Source organism: Orbicella franksi, chromosome 5 (assembly GCF_964199315.1).
Source record: "Orbicella franksi chromosome 5, jaOrbFran1.1, whole genome shotgun sequence".
NCBI classification, from domain to species: Eukaryota; Metazoa; Cnidaria; class Anthozoa; order Scleractinia; family Merulinidae; genus Orbicella; species Orbicella franksi.
In genome coordinates this window covers 20,602,539-20,620,866 of record NC_138149.1, presented here as the reverse complement: position 1 = coordinate 20,620,866, position 18,328 = coordinate 20,602,539, and the positions used below count along the sequence as shown (strand labels likewise).

Genomic DNA, 18,328 nt, shown 5'->3' with positions numbered 1-18,328 from the left:
GACAAGTCATTGTGTTGAAATTATCCTATTAAATTACGTTTTCACTTGGTATGTTATTATTCAGCTACATGTGTGATCAAGAATTTTACTTTCTGGGATAAGTAAGATTAGGAAGATTAATTATTATTATTATCATTATCATCATCATCATCATCATTACTATTATTATGTTAAAAGTCCGTTTCAAATCGATAATCTCCCAGACACGTGTGCTTTATGTCAGGTACTGCAAGGAAGTACTTATCTCCTACTGTGATAGTGGTTTTCTCGTCAGCTGTGCTTGATTATTTAGTGAAACCCTTAAGGCGGCTGAACACAGTTTTTGATGCCTGCGTTTCATTCACCTTTTTCTCTAAAATCCTTGATTTTTTTATGGTTAAGCTGACGTATGTGCCTTTGCCATGGCAACACGAATAAAAATAAACAGGTTTTTAAAATCGGTTTTGTTTATTTGTAGAAAATCTAGTCATTAGATTTTCTTTATAATTTGCATGTAACAAGCTTGTAACGATTCTCACAAGTTAACACCATTTTGCTAACAATTTAACAGAGTGATCTTTAATTGTCCCTTGTTGAAGGTTTACTGGAATATCTAGAGTTTCCTTTGTTCAAGTTCAATTATTTTCAATACTCCAATTACTTATTTCCTGAAGTATTTTCGTGCCAAATTCCGTGAAATTCTAATGAGTGGTTCTCGAGAAATAGGCGTATTTCCGAGAGTGCAAATTTTCATTCAATCGCAATTTTTTGACTTACTACGCATGCGCTGCATTTAACTGGGTTCTTTCGGTAACAAAGAAAAAGCTGAGAATTGCCGAGTTCATTCCATCTTTACCTTTTTTTAACACATATTTGTGATAAAAGACTAAAGCCATCAATACAATGCGTTCAATTATAGAGAAAAATAGCACAGATAGTGCGGGTGTTGAGTAAATAAAAGGATCGCTCTATTGACGCCATGTTTGTTTTTTGCAATCCTTGTGCGCGCTGAATTGCATCAGCAAAAGCGCGCGCGAAAACTGTGTTTGGCCACCTTAAGAGAAATTCCATGTTCATTGGTCTTAAAAATCAGTGCTTACATTTCTTCCATTTAAAAATGTCTTTATTTCTATATAAATTAGATCAGACCGTACATTAAAATGGCTAACAAAGAAAATTATCTTTAATTCTTAAAATGTCCCTTTTTGAATTGTCTTGTCCTTGTGTGTTACACAGAATGCTTAGCATGACTTGGTTTTAAAAATACACTAGCTTGTATTTCCGCCATAATTGTCAATACGATAGTTAGGTGTTCTACATAATCTGGCAAGGCTAATTCACAGAAGGCATTTTCAACACAGTCACATCGACTCGCTGACAGAGTTTCAAGTCGCTTAGTTAACAAAAAGGAAATCAGCCCACCCATCCAGGCATTGCACGTTCCTCCACCACAGGCTAATGTGATTCTACCTTAACTACTCACAACAGTTACTTAATACTGACAAAAATTTCTTGAGGTGGGATATTGATGCACAGACGACGGGGAATTTGCAAATTACTGAATATCGGGATCCTTGACTTTTTACAGCCGATCGACTGACAGATACCAACAACTAATACTTTTTACAAGTTACAAAATCTAACAAACGCAACGTTTGAATTTAATTCCTTGCTAGGACTGGCAGGCCAAATTCGTCTACTTGTACTCCATCCTAAAAAAAATCAAGAAACAAAACTGCATTACTACCAGCAAACAGTACCATCTACCAGACCAGCAAACTGTACAATCTACCAGACCAGCAAGCAGTACAATCTACCAGACCAGCAAACTGTACAATCTACCAGACCAGCAAACAGTAACATCTACCAGACCAGCAAACTGTACAATCTACCAGACCAGCAAGCAGTACAATCTACCAGACCAGCAAACTGTACAATCTACCAGACCAGCAAACAGTAACATCTACCAGACCAGCAAACTGTACAATCTACCAGACCAGCAAGCAGTACAATCTACCAGACCAGCAAACTGTACAATCTACCAGACCAGCAAGCAGTACAATCTACCAGACCAGCAAACTGTACAATCTACCAGACCAGCAAACAGTAACATCTACCAGACCAGCAAACTCTACAATCTACCAGACCAGCAAGCAGTACAATCTACCAGACCAGCAAACTGTACAATCTACCAGACCAGCAAACAGTAACATCTACCAGACCAGCAAACTGTACAATCTACCAGACCAGCAAGCAGTACAATCTACCAGACCAGCAAACTGTACAATCTACCAGACCAGCAAACAGTAACATCTACCAGACCAGCAAACTGTACAATCTACCAGACCAGCAAGCAGTACAATCTACCAGACCAGCAAACTGTACAATCTACCAGACCAGCAAGCAGTACAATCTACCAGACCAGCAAACTGTACAATCTACCAGACCAGCAAACAGTAACATCTACCAGACCAGCAAACTGTACAATCTACCAGACCAGCAAGCAGTACAATCTACCGGACCAGCAAACTGTACAATCTACCAGACCAGCAAGCAGTACAATCTACCAGACCAGCAAACTGTACAATCTACCAGACCAGCAAGCAGTACAATCTACCAGACCAGCAAACTGTACAATCTACCAGACCAGCAAACTGTACAATCTACCAGACCAGCAAGCAGTACAATCTACCAGACCAGCAAACTGTACAATCTACCAGACCAGCAAACTGTACAATCTACCAGACCAGCAAGCAGTACAATCTACCAGACCAGCAAACTGTACAATCTACCAGACCAGCAAGCAGTACAATCTACCAGACCAGCAAACTGTACAATCTACCAGACCAGCAAACTGTACAATCTACCAGACCAGCAAGCAGTACAATCTACCAGACCAGCAAACTGTACAATCTACCAGACCAGCAAACTGTACAATCTACCAGACCAGCAAGCAGTACAATCTACCAGACCAGCAAACTGTACAATCTACCAGACCAGCAAGCAGTACAATCTACCAGACCAGCAAACTGTACAATCTACCAGACCAGCAAACTGTACAATCTACCAGACCAGCAAGCAGTACAATCTACCAGACCAGCAAACTGTACAATCTACCAGACAAGCAAACAGTAACATCTACCAGACCAGCAAACTGTACAATCTACCAGACCAGCAAGTAGTACAATCTACCAGACCAGCAAACAGTAACATCTACCAGACCAGCAAGCAGTACAATCTACCAGAACAGCAAACTGTACAATCTACCAGACTAGCAAACAGCACAATCTACCAGACCTGCAAACTGTACAATCTACCAGACCAACAAACAGTACAATCTACCAGACCAGAAAACAGCACAATCTACCAGACCACCAAACAGCACAATCTACCAGACCAGCAAACAGCACAATCTACCAGACCAGCAAACAGCACAATCTACCAGACCAGCAAACTGTACAATCTACCAGACCAGAAAACAACAATCTACCAGACCAGCAAACGGTACAATCTACCAGACCAGCAAACAGCACAATCTACCAGACCAGCAAACTGTACAATCTACCAGACCAGCAAACAACAATCTACCAGACCAGCAAACGGTACAATCTACCAGACCAGCAAACAGCACAATCTACCAGACCAGCAAACTGTACAATCTACCAGACCAGCAAACAGTAACATCTACCAGACCAGCAAACTGTACAATCTACCAGACCAGCAAGCAGTACAATCTACCAGACCAGCAAACTGTACAATCTACCAGACCAGCAAACAGTAACATCTACCAGACCAGCAAACTGTACAATCTACCAGACCAGCAAGCAGTACAATCTACCAGACCAGCAAACTGTACAATCTACCAGACCAGCAAGCAGTACAATCTACCGGACCAGCAAACTGTACAATCTACCAGACCAGCAAACTGTACAATCTACCAGACCAGCAAACTGTACAATCTACCAGACCAGCAAGCAGTACAATCTACCGGACCAGCAAACTGTACAATCTACCAGACCAGCAAGCAGTACAATCTACCAGACCAGCAAACTGTACAATCTACCAGACCAGCAAGCAGTACAATCTACCAGACCAGCAAACTGTACAATCTACCAGACCAGGAAACAGTAACATCTACCAGACCAGCAAACTGTACAATCTACCAGACCAGCAAGCAGTACAATCTACCGGACCAGCAAACTCTACAATCTACCAGACCAGCAAACAGTAACATCTACCAGACCAGCAAACTGTACAATCTACCAGACCAGCAAGTAGTACAATCTACCAGACCAGCAAACAGTAACATCTACCAGACCAGCAAACAGTAACATCTACCAGACCAGCAAACTGTACAATCTACCAGACCAGCAAACAGTACAATCTACCAGACCAGCAAACTGTACAATCTACCAGACCAGCAAGCAGTACAATCTACCAGACCAGCAAACTGTACAATCTACCAGACCAGCAAACAGTAACATCTACCAGACCAGCAAACTGTACAATCTACCAGACCAGCAAGCAGTACAATCTACCAGACCAGCAAACTGTACAATCTACCAGACCAGCAAGCAGTACAATCTACCAGACCAGCAAACTGTACAATCTACCAGACCAGCAAACAGTAACATCTACCAGACCAGCAAACAGTAACATCTACCAGACCAGCAAGCAGTACAATCTACCGGACCAGCAAACTGTACAATCTACCAGACCAGCGAGCAGTACAATCTACCAGACCAGCAAACTGTACAATCTACCAGACCAGCAAGTAGTACAATCTACCAGACCAGCAAACAGTAACATCTACCAGACCAGCAAACAGTAACATCTACCAGACCAGCAAACTCTACAATCTACCAGACCAGCAAACAGTACAATCTACCAGACCAGCAAACTGTACAATCTACCAGACCAGCAAGCAGTACAATCTACCAGACCTGCAAACTGTACAATCTACCAGACCAGCAAACAGTAACATCTACCAGACCAGCAAACTGTACAATCTACCAGACCAGCAAACAGTAACATCTACCAGACCAGCAAGCAGTACAATCTACCAGACCAGCAAACTGTACAATCTACCAGACCAGCAAGCAGTACAATCTACCAGACCAGCAAACAGTAACATCTACCAGACCAGCAAACAGTAACATCTACCAGACCAGCAAACTCTACAATCTACCAGACCAGCAAACAGAACAATCTACCAGACCAGCAAACTGTACAATCTACCAGACCAGCAAGCAGTACAATCTACCAGACCTGCAAACTGTACAATCTACCAGACCAGCAAACAGTAACATCTACCAGACCAGCAAACTGTACAATCTACCAGACCAGCAAACAGTAACATCTACCAGACCAGCAAGCAGTACAATCTACCAGACCAGCAAACAGCACAATCTACCAGACCAGCAAACAGCACAATCTACCAGACCAGCAAACTGTACAATCTACCAGACCAGCAAACAACAATCTACCAGACCAGCAAACGATACAATCTACCAGACCAGCAAACAGCACAATCTACCAGACCAGCAAACTGTACAATCTACCAGACCAGCAAACAGTAACATCTACCAGACCAGCAAACTGTACAATCTACCAGACCAGCAAGCAGTACAATCTACCAGACCAGCAAACTGTACAATCTACCAGACCAGCAAACAGTAACATCTACCAGACCAGCAAACTGTACAATCTACCAGACCAGCAAGCAGTACAATCTACCAGACCAGCAAACTGTACAATCTACCAGACCAGCAAACAGTAACATCTACCAGACCAGCAAACTGTACAATCTACCAGACCAGCAAGCAGTACAATCTACCAGACCAGCAAACTGTACAATCTACCAGACCAGCAAACAGTAACATCTACCAGACCAGCAAACTGTACAATCTACCAGACCAGCAAGCAGTACAATCTACCAGACCAGCAAACTGTACAATCTACCAGACCAGCAAGCAGTACAATCTACCAGACCAGCAAACTGTACAATCTACCAGACCAGCAAACAGCACAATCTACCAGACCAGCAAACTGTACAATCTACCAGACCAGCAAACAGTAACATCTACCAGACCAGCAAACTGTAACATCTACCAGACCAGCAAGCAGTACAATCTACCAGACCAGCAAACTGTACAATCTACCAGACCAGCAAACAGTAACATCTACCAGACCAGCAAACTGTACAATCTACCAGACCAGCAAGCAGTACAATCTACCAGACCAGCAAACTGTACAATCTACCAGACCAGCAAACAGTAACATCTACCAGACCAGCAAACTGTACAATCTACCAGACCAGCAAGCAGTACAATCTACCAGACCAGCAAACTGTACAATCTACCAGACCAGCAAGCAGTACAATCTACCAGACCAGCAAACTGTACAATCTACCAGACCAGCAAACAGTAACATCTACCAGACCAGCAAACTGTACAATCTACCAGACCAGCAAACAGTAACATCTACCAGACCAGCAAACTGTACAATCTACCAGACCAGCAAGCAGTACAATCTACCAGACCAGCAAACTGTACAATCTACCAGACCAGCAAACAGTAACATCTACCAGACCAGCAAACTGTAACATCTACCAGACCAGCAAGCAGTACAATCTACCAGACCAGCAAACTGTACAATCTACCAGACCAGCAAACAGTAACATCTACCAGACCAGCAAACTGTACAATCTACCAGACCAGCAAGCAGTACAATCTACCAGACCAGCAAACTGTACAATCTACCAGACCAGCAAGCAGTACAATCTACCAGACCAGCAAACTGTACAATCTACCAGACCAGCAAACAGCACAATCTACCAGACCAACAAACTGTACAATCTACCAGACCAGCAAACAGTAACATCTACCAGACCAGCAAACTGTACAATCTACCAGACCAGCAAGCAGTACAATCTACCAGACCAGCAAACTATACAATCTACCAGACCAGCAAACAGTAACATCTACCAGACCAGCAAACTGTACAATCTACCAGACCAGCAAGCAGTACAATCTACCAGACCAGCAAACTGTACAATCTACCAGACCAGCAAGCAGTACAATCTACCAGACCAGCAAACTGTACAATCTACCAGACCAGCAAGCAGTACAATCTACCAGACCAGCAAACTGTACAATCTACCAGACCAGCAAACTGTACAATCTACCAGACCAGCAAGCAGTACAATCTACCAGACCAGCAAACTGTACAATCTACCAGACCAGCAAACTGTACAATCTACCAGACCAGCAAACTGTACAATCTACCAGACCAGCAAGCAGTACAATCTACCAGACCAGCAAACTGTACAATCTACCAGACCAGCAAACTGTACAATCTACCAGACCAGCAAGCAGTACAATCTACCAGACCAGCAAACTGTACAATCTACCAGACCAGCAAGCAGTACAATCTACCAGACCAGCAAACTGTACAATCTACCAGACCAGCAAACTGTACAATCTACCAGACCAGCAAGCAGTACAATCTACCAGACCAGCAAACTGTACAATCTACCAGACCAGCAAACTGTACAATCTACCAGACCAGCAAGCAGTACAATCTACCAGACCAGCAAACTGTACAATCTACCAGACCAGCAAACAGTAACATCTACCAGACCAGCAAACTGTACAATCTACCAGACCAGCAAACAGTAACATCTACGAGACCAGCAAGCAGTACAATCTACCAGACCAGCAAACAGCACAATCTACCAGACCAGCAAAGAGCACAATCTACCAGACCAGCAAACAGTACCATCTACCAGACCAGCAAGCAGTACAATCTACCAGAACAGCAAACAACACAATCTACCAGACCAGCGAACAGCACAATCTACCAGACCCGCAAACTGTACAATCTACCAGACCAACAAACAGTACAATCTACCAGACCAGCAAACAGCACAATCTACCAGACCACCAAACAGCACAATCTACCAGACCAGCAAACAGCACAATCTACCAGACCAGCAAACAGCACAATCTACCAGAGCAGCAAACTGTACAATCTACCAGACCAGCAAACAACAATCTACCAGACCAGCAAACGGTACAATCTACCAGACCAGCAAACAGCACAATCTACCAGACCAGCAAACTGTACAATCTACCAGACCAGCAAACAACAATCTACCAGACCAGCAAACAACACAATCTACCAGACCAGCAAACTGTACAATCTAACAGACCAGCAAACTGTACAATCTACCAGACCAGCAAACAGCACAATCTACCAGAGCAGCAAACAACAATCTACCAGACCAGCAAACAACACAATCTACCAGACCAGCAAACTGTACAATCTACCAGACCAGCAAACGGTACAATCTACCAGACCAGCAAACAGTACAATCTACCAGACCAGCAAACTGTACAATCTAACAGACCAGCAAACTGTACAATCTACCAGAACAGCAAACAACAATCTACCAGACCAGCAAACAACACAATCTACCAGACCAGCAAACAGCACAATCTACCAGACCCGCAAACTGTACAATCTACCAGACCAACAAACAGTACAATCTACCAGACCAGCAAACAGCACAATCTACCAGACCAGCAAACGGTACAATCTACCAGACCAGCAAACTGTACAATCTACCAGACCAGCAAACTGTACAATCTACCAGACCAACAAACAGTACAATCTACCAGACCAACAAACAGCACAATCTACCAGACCAGCAAACAGCACAATCTACCAGACCCGCAAACTGTACAATCTACTAGACCAACAAACAACACAATCTACCAGACCAGCAAACAGCACAATCTACCAGACCCGCAAACTGTACAATCTACCAGACCAACAAACAGCACAATCTACCAGACCAGCAAACAACACAATCTACCAGACCAGCAAACAGCACAATCTACCAGACCCGCAAACAGCACAATCTACGAGACCCGCAAACTGTACAATCTACCAGACCAACAAACAGCACAATCTACCAGACCAGCAAACAACACAATCTACCAGACCAGCAAACAGCACAATCTACCAGACCCGCAAACAGCACAATCTACCAGACCCGCAAACTGTACAATCTACCAGACCAACAAACAGCACAATCTACCAGAGCAGCAAACAACACAATCTACCAGACCAGCAAGCAGTACAATCTACCAGACCAGGAAACTGTACAATCTACCAGACCAGCAAACAGCACAATCTACCAGACCAGCAAACTGTACAATCTACCAGACCAGCAAACAACACAATCTACCAGACCAGCAAACAGCACAATCTACCAGACCCGCAAACTGTACAATCTACCAGACCAACAAACAGTACAATCTACCAGACCAGCAAACAACAATCTACCAGACCAGCAAACAACACAATCTACCAGACCAGCAAACTGTACAATCTACCAGACCAGCAAACAGCACAATCTACCAGACCAGCAAACTGTACAATCTACCAGACCAGCAAACAACACAATCTACCAGACCAGCAAACTGTACAATCTACCAGAGCAGCAAACAGTACAATCTACCAGACCAGCAAACTGTACAATCTACCAGACCAGCAAACTGTACAATCTACCAGACCAGCAAACAGTACAATCTACCAGACCAGCAAACTGTACAATCTACCAGACCAGCAAACTGTACAATCTACCAGACCAGCAAACAGTACAATCTACCAGACCAGCAAACTGTACAATCTACCAGACCAGCAAGCAGTACAATCTACCAGACCAGCAAACTGTACAATCTAACAGACCAGCAAACAACACAATCTACCAGACTAGCAAACAGCACAATCTACGAGACCAGCAAACAGAACAATCTACCAGACCAGCAAACTGTACAATCTACCAGACCAGCAAACAGTACAATCTACCACAGCACCAAACAGTGCAATCTACTAGGCCAGCAAACAGTGCAATCTACCAGACCAGCAAACTGTACATTCTACCAGACCAGTTGACATGTAAACTTACTGTATTAAAAGGAATGGGTACACTGAATACAACCATCAAATGTAGCGGGTTCAACGATGGCGCATTGTGTACATGCTATTAAACAACTGATTGTTACCTGAGCAGTTAGGTTTATTCATAAACAAACTGAAGATCTTTCAGTATAAAGTTTGGTCCACCATCACCAAGAAAAAATACATGGCAATGAGCATGGCCATGTATAGATTTATGTACCTCATGTATCAACATAGTGTAAGATCCTTCGAGCTATTACTGAATAAACCAAACTGCTTGCAATTCTTGTTTTTAGCATCAGCAAAGCCACTAACTGTCATCAAACTCAAAATCTGACTAGCTACATGTGTATTCAAACACTCACTATTGACAACGATGCAAATAACCGTAGATTGCACACAGACAAAGAATGCCACCAATTGTGGTTTGTAGCTGAATACCACCTGAAAACTGAGATGTACTATATTCAGAGGTACTTTACAAACTGACTCATGCAGTGTGATTAACAGTGTCCCACACCTGTGTTCTTGCTTCTCCTATATCTTTCTCCCCTGGTACAGTATCTGATGGTGCAGGAACTTCATCCAAGTAAGAAGTGTCTTCATCAAGAGCAAGGTCATCTCCAAGGGCTTCCAATTCTGTTAATTTAAAAATTTGAAATATGTGGTTCAGGGCACAAACACCAACAAATGTAAATAAAAATCTGCTTTTTTATAGCAACAGGAATCTACAGTTGATACTTCAACTGTTTTTCTATCCCTCTACAACTGTACCTCACCACTGCTCTTCAACAATGAAAATGGCATGTCAATGTAAATATAATTATAGTTAATCAACTGTGCCGTTTTATTTGCTGTTACATGTAGCTTAATTTAAGAGTTCTTCAAAATAATCTCTTCATTTAAAGTAGACTTCTTTGGCAATCTAGGACAATCAAAATGAGGACCATGCAGTGTTAAACAACTAGCAAAGGTTATGCAACACACATCATGCACCTCGAAGGAAATAAGGTTTTCTAAACAATCAGAGTTTCTTTTCATGTACAGTATGCCACTTTTGACTTACATGAGTAGAATTTCACCAGACGTGTCACAGGATCTAATGTATCCAGCTGGATCGCATACAGTGATTCGCATAAAAAACAGACTGACATGCTGCAATTGTATGGTGAATTTAAATGGAAAGGTGGAATAGGACTCCTCTGCTCTGATTTCAGATGCGGTAATCTGAAGGTTGTGTTTTCAATACTGGTGAGGGAAGGTTTTCCTTTCTTCATAGCTACTAATGGATGATTTGCAGTTGTATAGAATTTATTAGGCATTGGAAAATAAAAATGTTCAAGCCATTATAGTAATGTAATTATATATTAAGAAGAGGAGACACTATTGAGATTTGAAATAATTTGCAGAAGAAAGAAACTTTTAAGGTGTGAACCCATCGCACATGAGGTTAAAAACTGTCAAAGCTATTTATGGATCTAATCATACTCCCATCTCTGTTGTGTACCATTTAAAAGTCTTCACTGTGGAAGCACTTGTTTGACTCAGCAGAACTGGCCAGCACAATTACTACTTTACCGATGATAGACCGACTGCTCATTTGCACAACCTGATCACTACAAAAATCTCCCTCTAGCTATGCTATCATTCTTTAAAAATAATTATTGATTACACTCTGGAGACAAAAAAAACTCAATAATTTACTAGAGCTGTAATAGACCATATTCATATTCTCAGTGTTGGACTGGAACTAGCTTGGTGGCTGATGCCAGAGAATATCATTAAAAAGAGATAAATTTTATTTACATTTGAAAAGACTCCCTGCATTAGCCTCAGTTGCAAGCTAGTTCCAGTCCAATACCGAGATTACAAAAATGGTCTATTGGTGCCTCCCACAAAAACACATGGGCTAACATCACTAATCAAGCCAGCTGTAATGGGACACACTTATTAATAGCGATTAACCTGCTTCAAGGTCAGCCTCATCGATGTCCTCAGGCATTCCGTATGATCTGCCCAATGTGTCTTGGACTTCGTTAGCAATCTCTAGCATATCTGCCATATCATCTTGAAGGTCCTAATAACAGAGAGGCGAGTAATGGGTATATATCATAGTTACAGTTAGTTACAGTTGTAATATTTCAAAAAGGAACATGTGACCATGTAATAATACAGTTGCAGAGTATTACATCTAACAGGCCACGTTCGATATATCAATATTCTAACATGGCTCCAAGGCTTTTAGGACAAACTTCTATATTTGGTGTTGTTTTCTTTGTATCCAAGTCTCCTTTGGGAATTGAAAGACACAGGAAACTTAAAAAAATTCCAATCTTGACCCCATATTGATATATCAAACAAACATGGCCTATTCAGAGTACAGAATTCAGAGTATATAACAGAATTCTTAGTGACTAAAAGGGGAGTGCAGCTGTCCTGTACCATGGTGCAAAAGATTGTATCTTGACCTGAGCTTGCAATGTCCGGATTTCAAATTCTGCACCCTAACCACTTGGCTATGCTGCCTCCTTATTAACATATTAATATTTTACTGTATGCAATATTTAATTCCTAATTGCACTTGAATCATATGATTACCTCCTTTTTGATAATATTCCCTTAGACAAAATCCATGTCAAACATTTCTTGTCTGAATCAAATTTCTACTTACTCAACTGTACCAAAGACAATCAGATAGAACCTTCCCTGGGGGAAACCCCATGTGAGAAGGTTGGAGAAGCTCATTGGGAGATTTGAATGGACATGGCTCAAGCTTTATTTGGTCCCTAAAAGATATCACTTACAGACAGTGTTTTTTTAATATTTACTTCTTCAAGTGCAACCCTAAAAAATATCTTCAATTGATGGCTGAAAATAGTGGCATTTCATCCTCAACATCCTAAGTTTGACCAAAATCAAATTGATATAATAATAACATGTGATTTACAACCCTAAGCGGGATGACAAGCATTCCTGCCGTTTTAAAGTGGCGTTCCCCACTTGGGAGGTTTTTGCACAATCTTATTCCAATTCAGTTAGTTATGTGGTGAGGTATGTCAAGTGGGCTATATATTGTTTGTATACCAATGCTTCAGCCAGAAAATTTTACTTGAGGGCCAAAGTGGCCCCTGACGACCTTTTTTAGGGGCCAGTGTTTTAGGAAAGAGGTCAATAAACTGAAAGCTACAGAGAGAAAAAATGCATCAGGGTACCAAGGAAAAAAAAGCAGTTTACTAGGATGTATGATAAAATTTAATAGTAACTGTTTATTGAAGTGTTTCTACTCAATAAAATTTCCTTTGAATCAGATACCAGTATGAAGGATCTGTGCATTATGAGAGAACAATCCATAGGCATACATGATGTAGTCAACGATCTAGGGTTTGCATGCATTATAGGGTGATTTCAAAGACGGTGAGCAATTTGGAAGTTTTCCGATGTGAGACAATCAATACAGCAAAGTAAAAGGATGAATAGACTTCTTTTCTTATGTTGAACATTTTTGAAGCAAAGATCTTTCAATATGATTTTCTAGAAGGACATACATGTAATGTGTGAGAAAACAACTGTTATTGATCGTCAATACAGAGAGATGTAGTCACTATTATGGCGACTAAACCACAACTTTTGGTCGCCAAGGATGAAATGTTAGTTGCACTGGCAACCGTATTGGTAATTTCGATCCCTGGGATGGCTTAAAATACTATGCCTGTGTTAAGCCTGCAGTCTTGTAAAAGGAGAGGGCCAAATTGGCCCTTTTTCATTTTTCTGGGGGCCAACTCTGATTGTGTTGTTCCAGGAAATATCCATACCCCTCCCATGGAAGGTTTTGTAGTTTCATTCCCCCCCCCCCCCCCCACCGGAAATTCCATTTCAGTGTCATCCTTTCTAATGGGCTTTTGAAACCTCCCTTCCCCTTGCAACGTGGGATTGCCACAATGGCACAGTCTGGCAGAAACAGTGATATGCACTGTACATGGACCACAATAATTAAAATACTAATTAATAATAAATGCTTACAACAAACCAAGGCATACCTCAATTTCATCAATATTAACTTTCTTGTATTCTTTTTTCATCTCTTTAAGTCCCAGCTTCATAGCATCAACCTTAAAATAAGATGGAAAATCTTTGATATGTTCTGTTTTGTCAACTGAATATCTAAAATGTACCTGCACAAAAACTATTTGATATATGGAGTCTGGCAGACAGAACAGGTATGGAGAAAACACGAGTCACTAAACTTCGTATGACTGGAACTGTGGACAGGTTGTACAAGAATCTTGCAGCCAATTCAATCATAGCTAAACTGACCAATCAGTTTCAATGTACCAGGATTACAACACTAGTGACTAACAGACACTTTCCACTTGTCTCAGAAGGTGAATTCTGCTCAGGATGTTGAAAAGATAGTCTTCAAAAACTTACGGTTCTTTTCAGAACTACACCCTCACCCAGAGAATCACACTTGACATACAGTACTGCATAAAGACTATCACAATGGCAATACCTCAGTGAGACCAAGGATGAACACCAAACATGATTTCAACAGATGACAGCAGTTTTGACTTACGTATAAAAAGTAATTTGCATTTGCTGTGGTTTTGCTTGACTACTCTAACAGCAATTGGTATAAAAATCTTGCACTACTTTCTAAACCAATCAGAAGCAAAGCCAAAACCAATTGTAACTTGCTCGCAGGTTTTCCTGCACTTCACACCAGCTACAAGTATTTGCCTTGGGTTTTGACTGGTTCACTTGATTCTGTGTCGTTTATGACTGGCTTGAGTGATTACTTTGGTTTTTATTTTTCAACTCTCAGGTGAAAGCCACTCTTAGGATTTTAAACTTAGGATTTTAATTTTAAAGTATTGTAAAGTGCCATGGAATATTAATGGAAAATGGCGCTATATAAATGTATATTTATTCATTTATTTATTTTATGTATATTTCTTACTGGTACACTGCATGTACACAGTTCTGCTACATGCAGTGGTTTTGCAGACTGCATGTTCACCTTTTCAAGTGTCAAACTGATGGTCAAATAGTGCTGCAATTCAACACAAGTTTTGAAACATTTTAACTTGTATCAGAATTTGAGCATGATCATATGCGAGAGTGAAAGTTGTTGCAAGCTGTAGTTAAGTCAATGCGTAATTTTCTAAGGTATAGTGGATGTACAAATGTAACAGCTGCACATGGAAAACACCCACCGTAGTTTTAGTGTCTTTAAGTGTCTGTGTAGCATAATTTGTCTGCTCCATATTGAAAGACTGCTGCCGGAGATTTTCAAGTTGACTTTCATACCTGCAATATTTAGAGAAGAGTACAGGTAGTTAAATAACTAGAACTCACTAAGTTGGTAAATTCATCAACTGTAAAATTTCATTGATATTTTTTTTGGAACTTAATATACATTCTGGACCAAGCATAATAACATAATCACACATGTATTCTCAAGATGAACAAGGTTAGTAACAATTTTAATTTGAGATACATGTGTAGCAAGTCTCTCCTTGTAGAGAAACAACATGTTATGAGATTTAAGTTGAGTACATTCTATAGTAATAAATAATATATTATTTGCCAAGGGCGACGTGAACATTGTAGACATAATCAATGATCCTGATGGTAACAGTAAGTTTTTTTGCTGAGAATTGAGAGAAGCATCAAGATTTGAGGGAAAACACGACTAACTGTTTCCCAAGGGACCAGTGATTAAGTGTTTGGTTATACAGCTCGAGCTTAGTGTGAAGTTATAAGTCAAGGAGAAGTAAAAGTAACCTCTGGTTAGTCGGAGAGTGGGCGACAATTGCTTGGTTGTTGCTGATGTCAACAATTAGATATAGCCATTGTCACATGACCATAAATCAGCCAATGATAGCATGCATTAGATTCAATGTAAACTCCAGCTATATAACAATGGTGAATCTTAACTGAGATGAAGTCAAGGTAAATATTCATCTACTTAGGCCATTGTGTTATGTGTTAAAATGTTTCATTATCTATGTAATCCATGCAACTTACTGTTTCTTTTGCTTTAGTACTCTAAGAGCTCTTTGCTTGATCATATTCTGGAATCAAGGACATGTAAGGTTAAGGTATTGAATGACATCGACTACACAGTGCATTGAACCTCAACATAAAATTTGTCAAGGTAAATGTCAAAGGTCTGCTGATAACATAATAGTTAAAAATCTATCTTTTGAACAAATAAACAAATTTCTTCACAATGTTTATCGCAGTATGGAAACAACACCATCTCCTTCACCTTCTTATTCAAGTACCCAATGCAAGTAACGCCAGCAGCAGCCCAAACAAAAATGTCAAGAAAGAAAAAAAGAAGGCAAAGTAACCATTCTTGCATAATCTGTGGGGAAGATGTTTCATCATCTCTAGTGAAAAATGCTTTTAACATGGGATTGTGACTAGCGTAAAAGTCAACAACAAAGTTTGGTTAAGACATGTTGGTTTGATGCGACCACTGCCAAATTATTTGCAAATTTGTTTTTTGCCAAACATTAAGAAATATTTGAATTTGCTCTACTGCAAACTAGGCCTAATAAGCTTACAGTGCCATGCAGATGCACTCCAATACATGTTTGCTAAATAGGTTAGATTTAAATATACATTTCGCCGATATAACGTAAAATGTAAAAAGGTAAAAAGCTGTTAAAATTATGAGTCTAAACACCCTAACCACAAGTTCATGTGGGAAGTTTTAACCACTGCCCAATCATGATTAAAAAGGAGAATAAAAGAAACGTTCTACATCACACGCTTCTGTCCAGAACTAAACAAACAAGTGCAATTACTGGACCTCACCTTGTTCCCATGGGAACAGGTATTACATAACTGGCATTACCTGAACTATAAGAACACTGAGTGTATGTATATTATTTCACTCTGATGATGATTAAACAGATCGAAAATGTTTAGACTCATAATTTTAACAGTTTTTTACCTTTAAGTTTTATATTTAGGTTAGATTTATATTTAGCCATATTCTAACTAACATACAATTTCTTTATGATTTCTATTTCCCTATTTCAAGAACCAAACGTTGAATAGTGAGACTAACAACAATTTTATTTGTATGAATAATTATGAAAGGAGTTATAGGGAAGATAAGGTTTTCTTTACTACCAAAGAGTTTAACTGACCACTAGTTTCTTTTAAATGCATACTAGTTTGATGTATGATTAACCAGTAACAGCCATCCTACAATTCTGTCTTAATTCATATCTATAACAAAATTCTTGACCGTGATTGGTTCTTCGCACACCTATTTGTCACGTAATCAGCAAGCGATCAACTTGTTGTAATTTGGGCCTTAATGGCTTTCTTCTGAATATTTCCTGCAGTTTTTGAAACTTGTGGAAGGCTCCATGCACCTTTTCGTCCAAGAGAAGTTCTCAAAAGACTTTTAATTCAAAATTTTGTTATTGATGTGATTAATTGGTAATTGCAACTTGTGTTGTACAATTCAGAGAGTAATCGTGCTCGCAATTTTAAATTGGCCTCACAATATGCACTCGTTCAATTTTGAAATTACTCACCCAGTTACTCCCTGAATTGTACGACAGGTCTAATTACTATTACAATCATACTTGAGAAAGTCTCATTCTACTTGTTACAGAATGAAGATATTACAAATGAATAGACTTCACTAGGTCCTGTCAAACGTTTTTAAGAAACTAGGAGATAAGCTGCGAAGGAAACATAACGACTTAAATGCATTTCATTGACATAAAAGGTTTAGGCCAAGCTGATTTCAACAAGACCATAGTTAGTTGGTCTAGGCCACTTTCCCAAACAAACCTTCGATGGTCCATCCCTCATTTTTTTCATTTGTTCTTTGTATTTCAGGAGTTCAGCATCAAGTTTGCTGATTTTTTTCTCTATGGACTCTCCTCTACTGTCAACCTAAAGAAAAGTAAATTAACTTAAGTTTCTGTTACAAAAACAGATAGGACATCGAGTTCGATTTTGAATTACTCACGTTAGCAATAGCATCTGTCAGATTTGGGGGTGGTTCTTTCGGTTTTCCTTTCCCAAAAAGCCTATTCATTTTGGAGCAAAGGATGTATTTTCCTTTCCTGTTGACGAGAAAACTACTCTGTTCTGCCCTATTTTCAGCGCTTCCGTCATGAAATTAAGAAGGCCTTCCAGGGGGGGCAAGCAGCGAGGCCTGGAACCGAGTTTCTATGATCGCCCCAGTTAAGAAATTTGGCCGAGCAAGACTAAGTACTGGTTTGTGGAAAACAAACATGGCGGACTTCCGTGAGCGCGATGCGTTTGTAAAGTTTTGTAAACGTCGTGCATATTTCACGTTCAAACATCTACGAAAAAGCTTCAGTTGCCCTGCATCTAAATCTTG

The 18,328-nt window shown here is 40.2% G+C and overlaps 1 protein-coding gene across 1 annotated transcript; it reads right to left on the bottom strand.

Moving 5' to 3' along the window:
• Window positions 1-1,080: 1,080 nt before the first annotated feature.
• LOC145486635 (charged multivesicular body protein 5-like) lies at window positions 1,081-18,108 on the bottom strand. The gene is made up of 8 exons (XM_081465333.1): window positions 17,951-18,108; window positions 17,770-17,874; window positions 15,976-16,022; window positions 15,162-15,255; window positions 13,986-14,057; window positions 11,914-12,025; window positions 10,469-10,587; window positions 1,081-1,691 (listed from the first exon to the last, which is right to left on the bottom strand). Exons 1-8 carry the CDS (start codon window positions 18,017-18,019, stop codon window positions 1,641-1,643), a joined length of 669 nt encoding a protein of 222 aa, XP_081321459.1. The 5' UTR covers window positions 18,020-18,108; the 3' UTR covers window positions 1,081-1,640.
• Window positions 18,109-18,328: the final 220 nt, after the last annotated feature.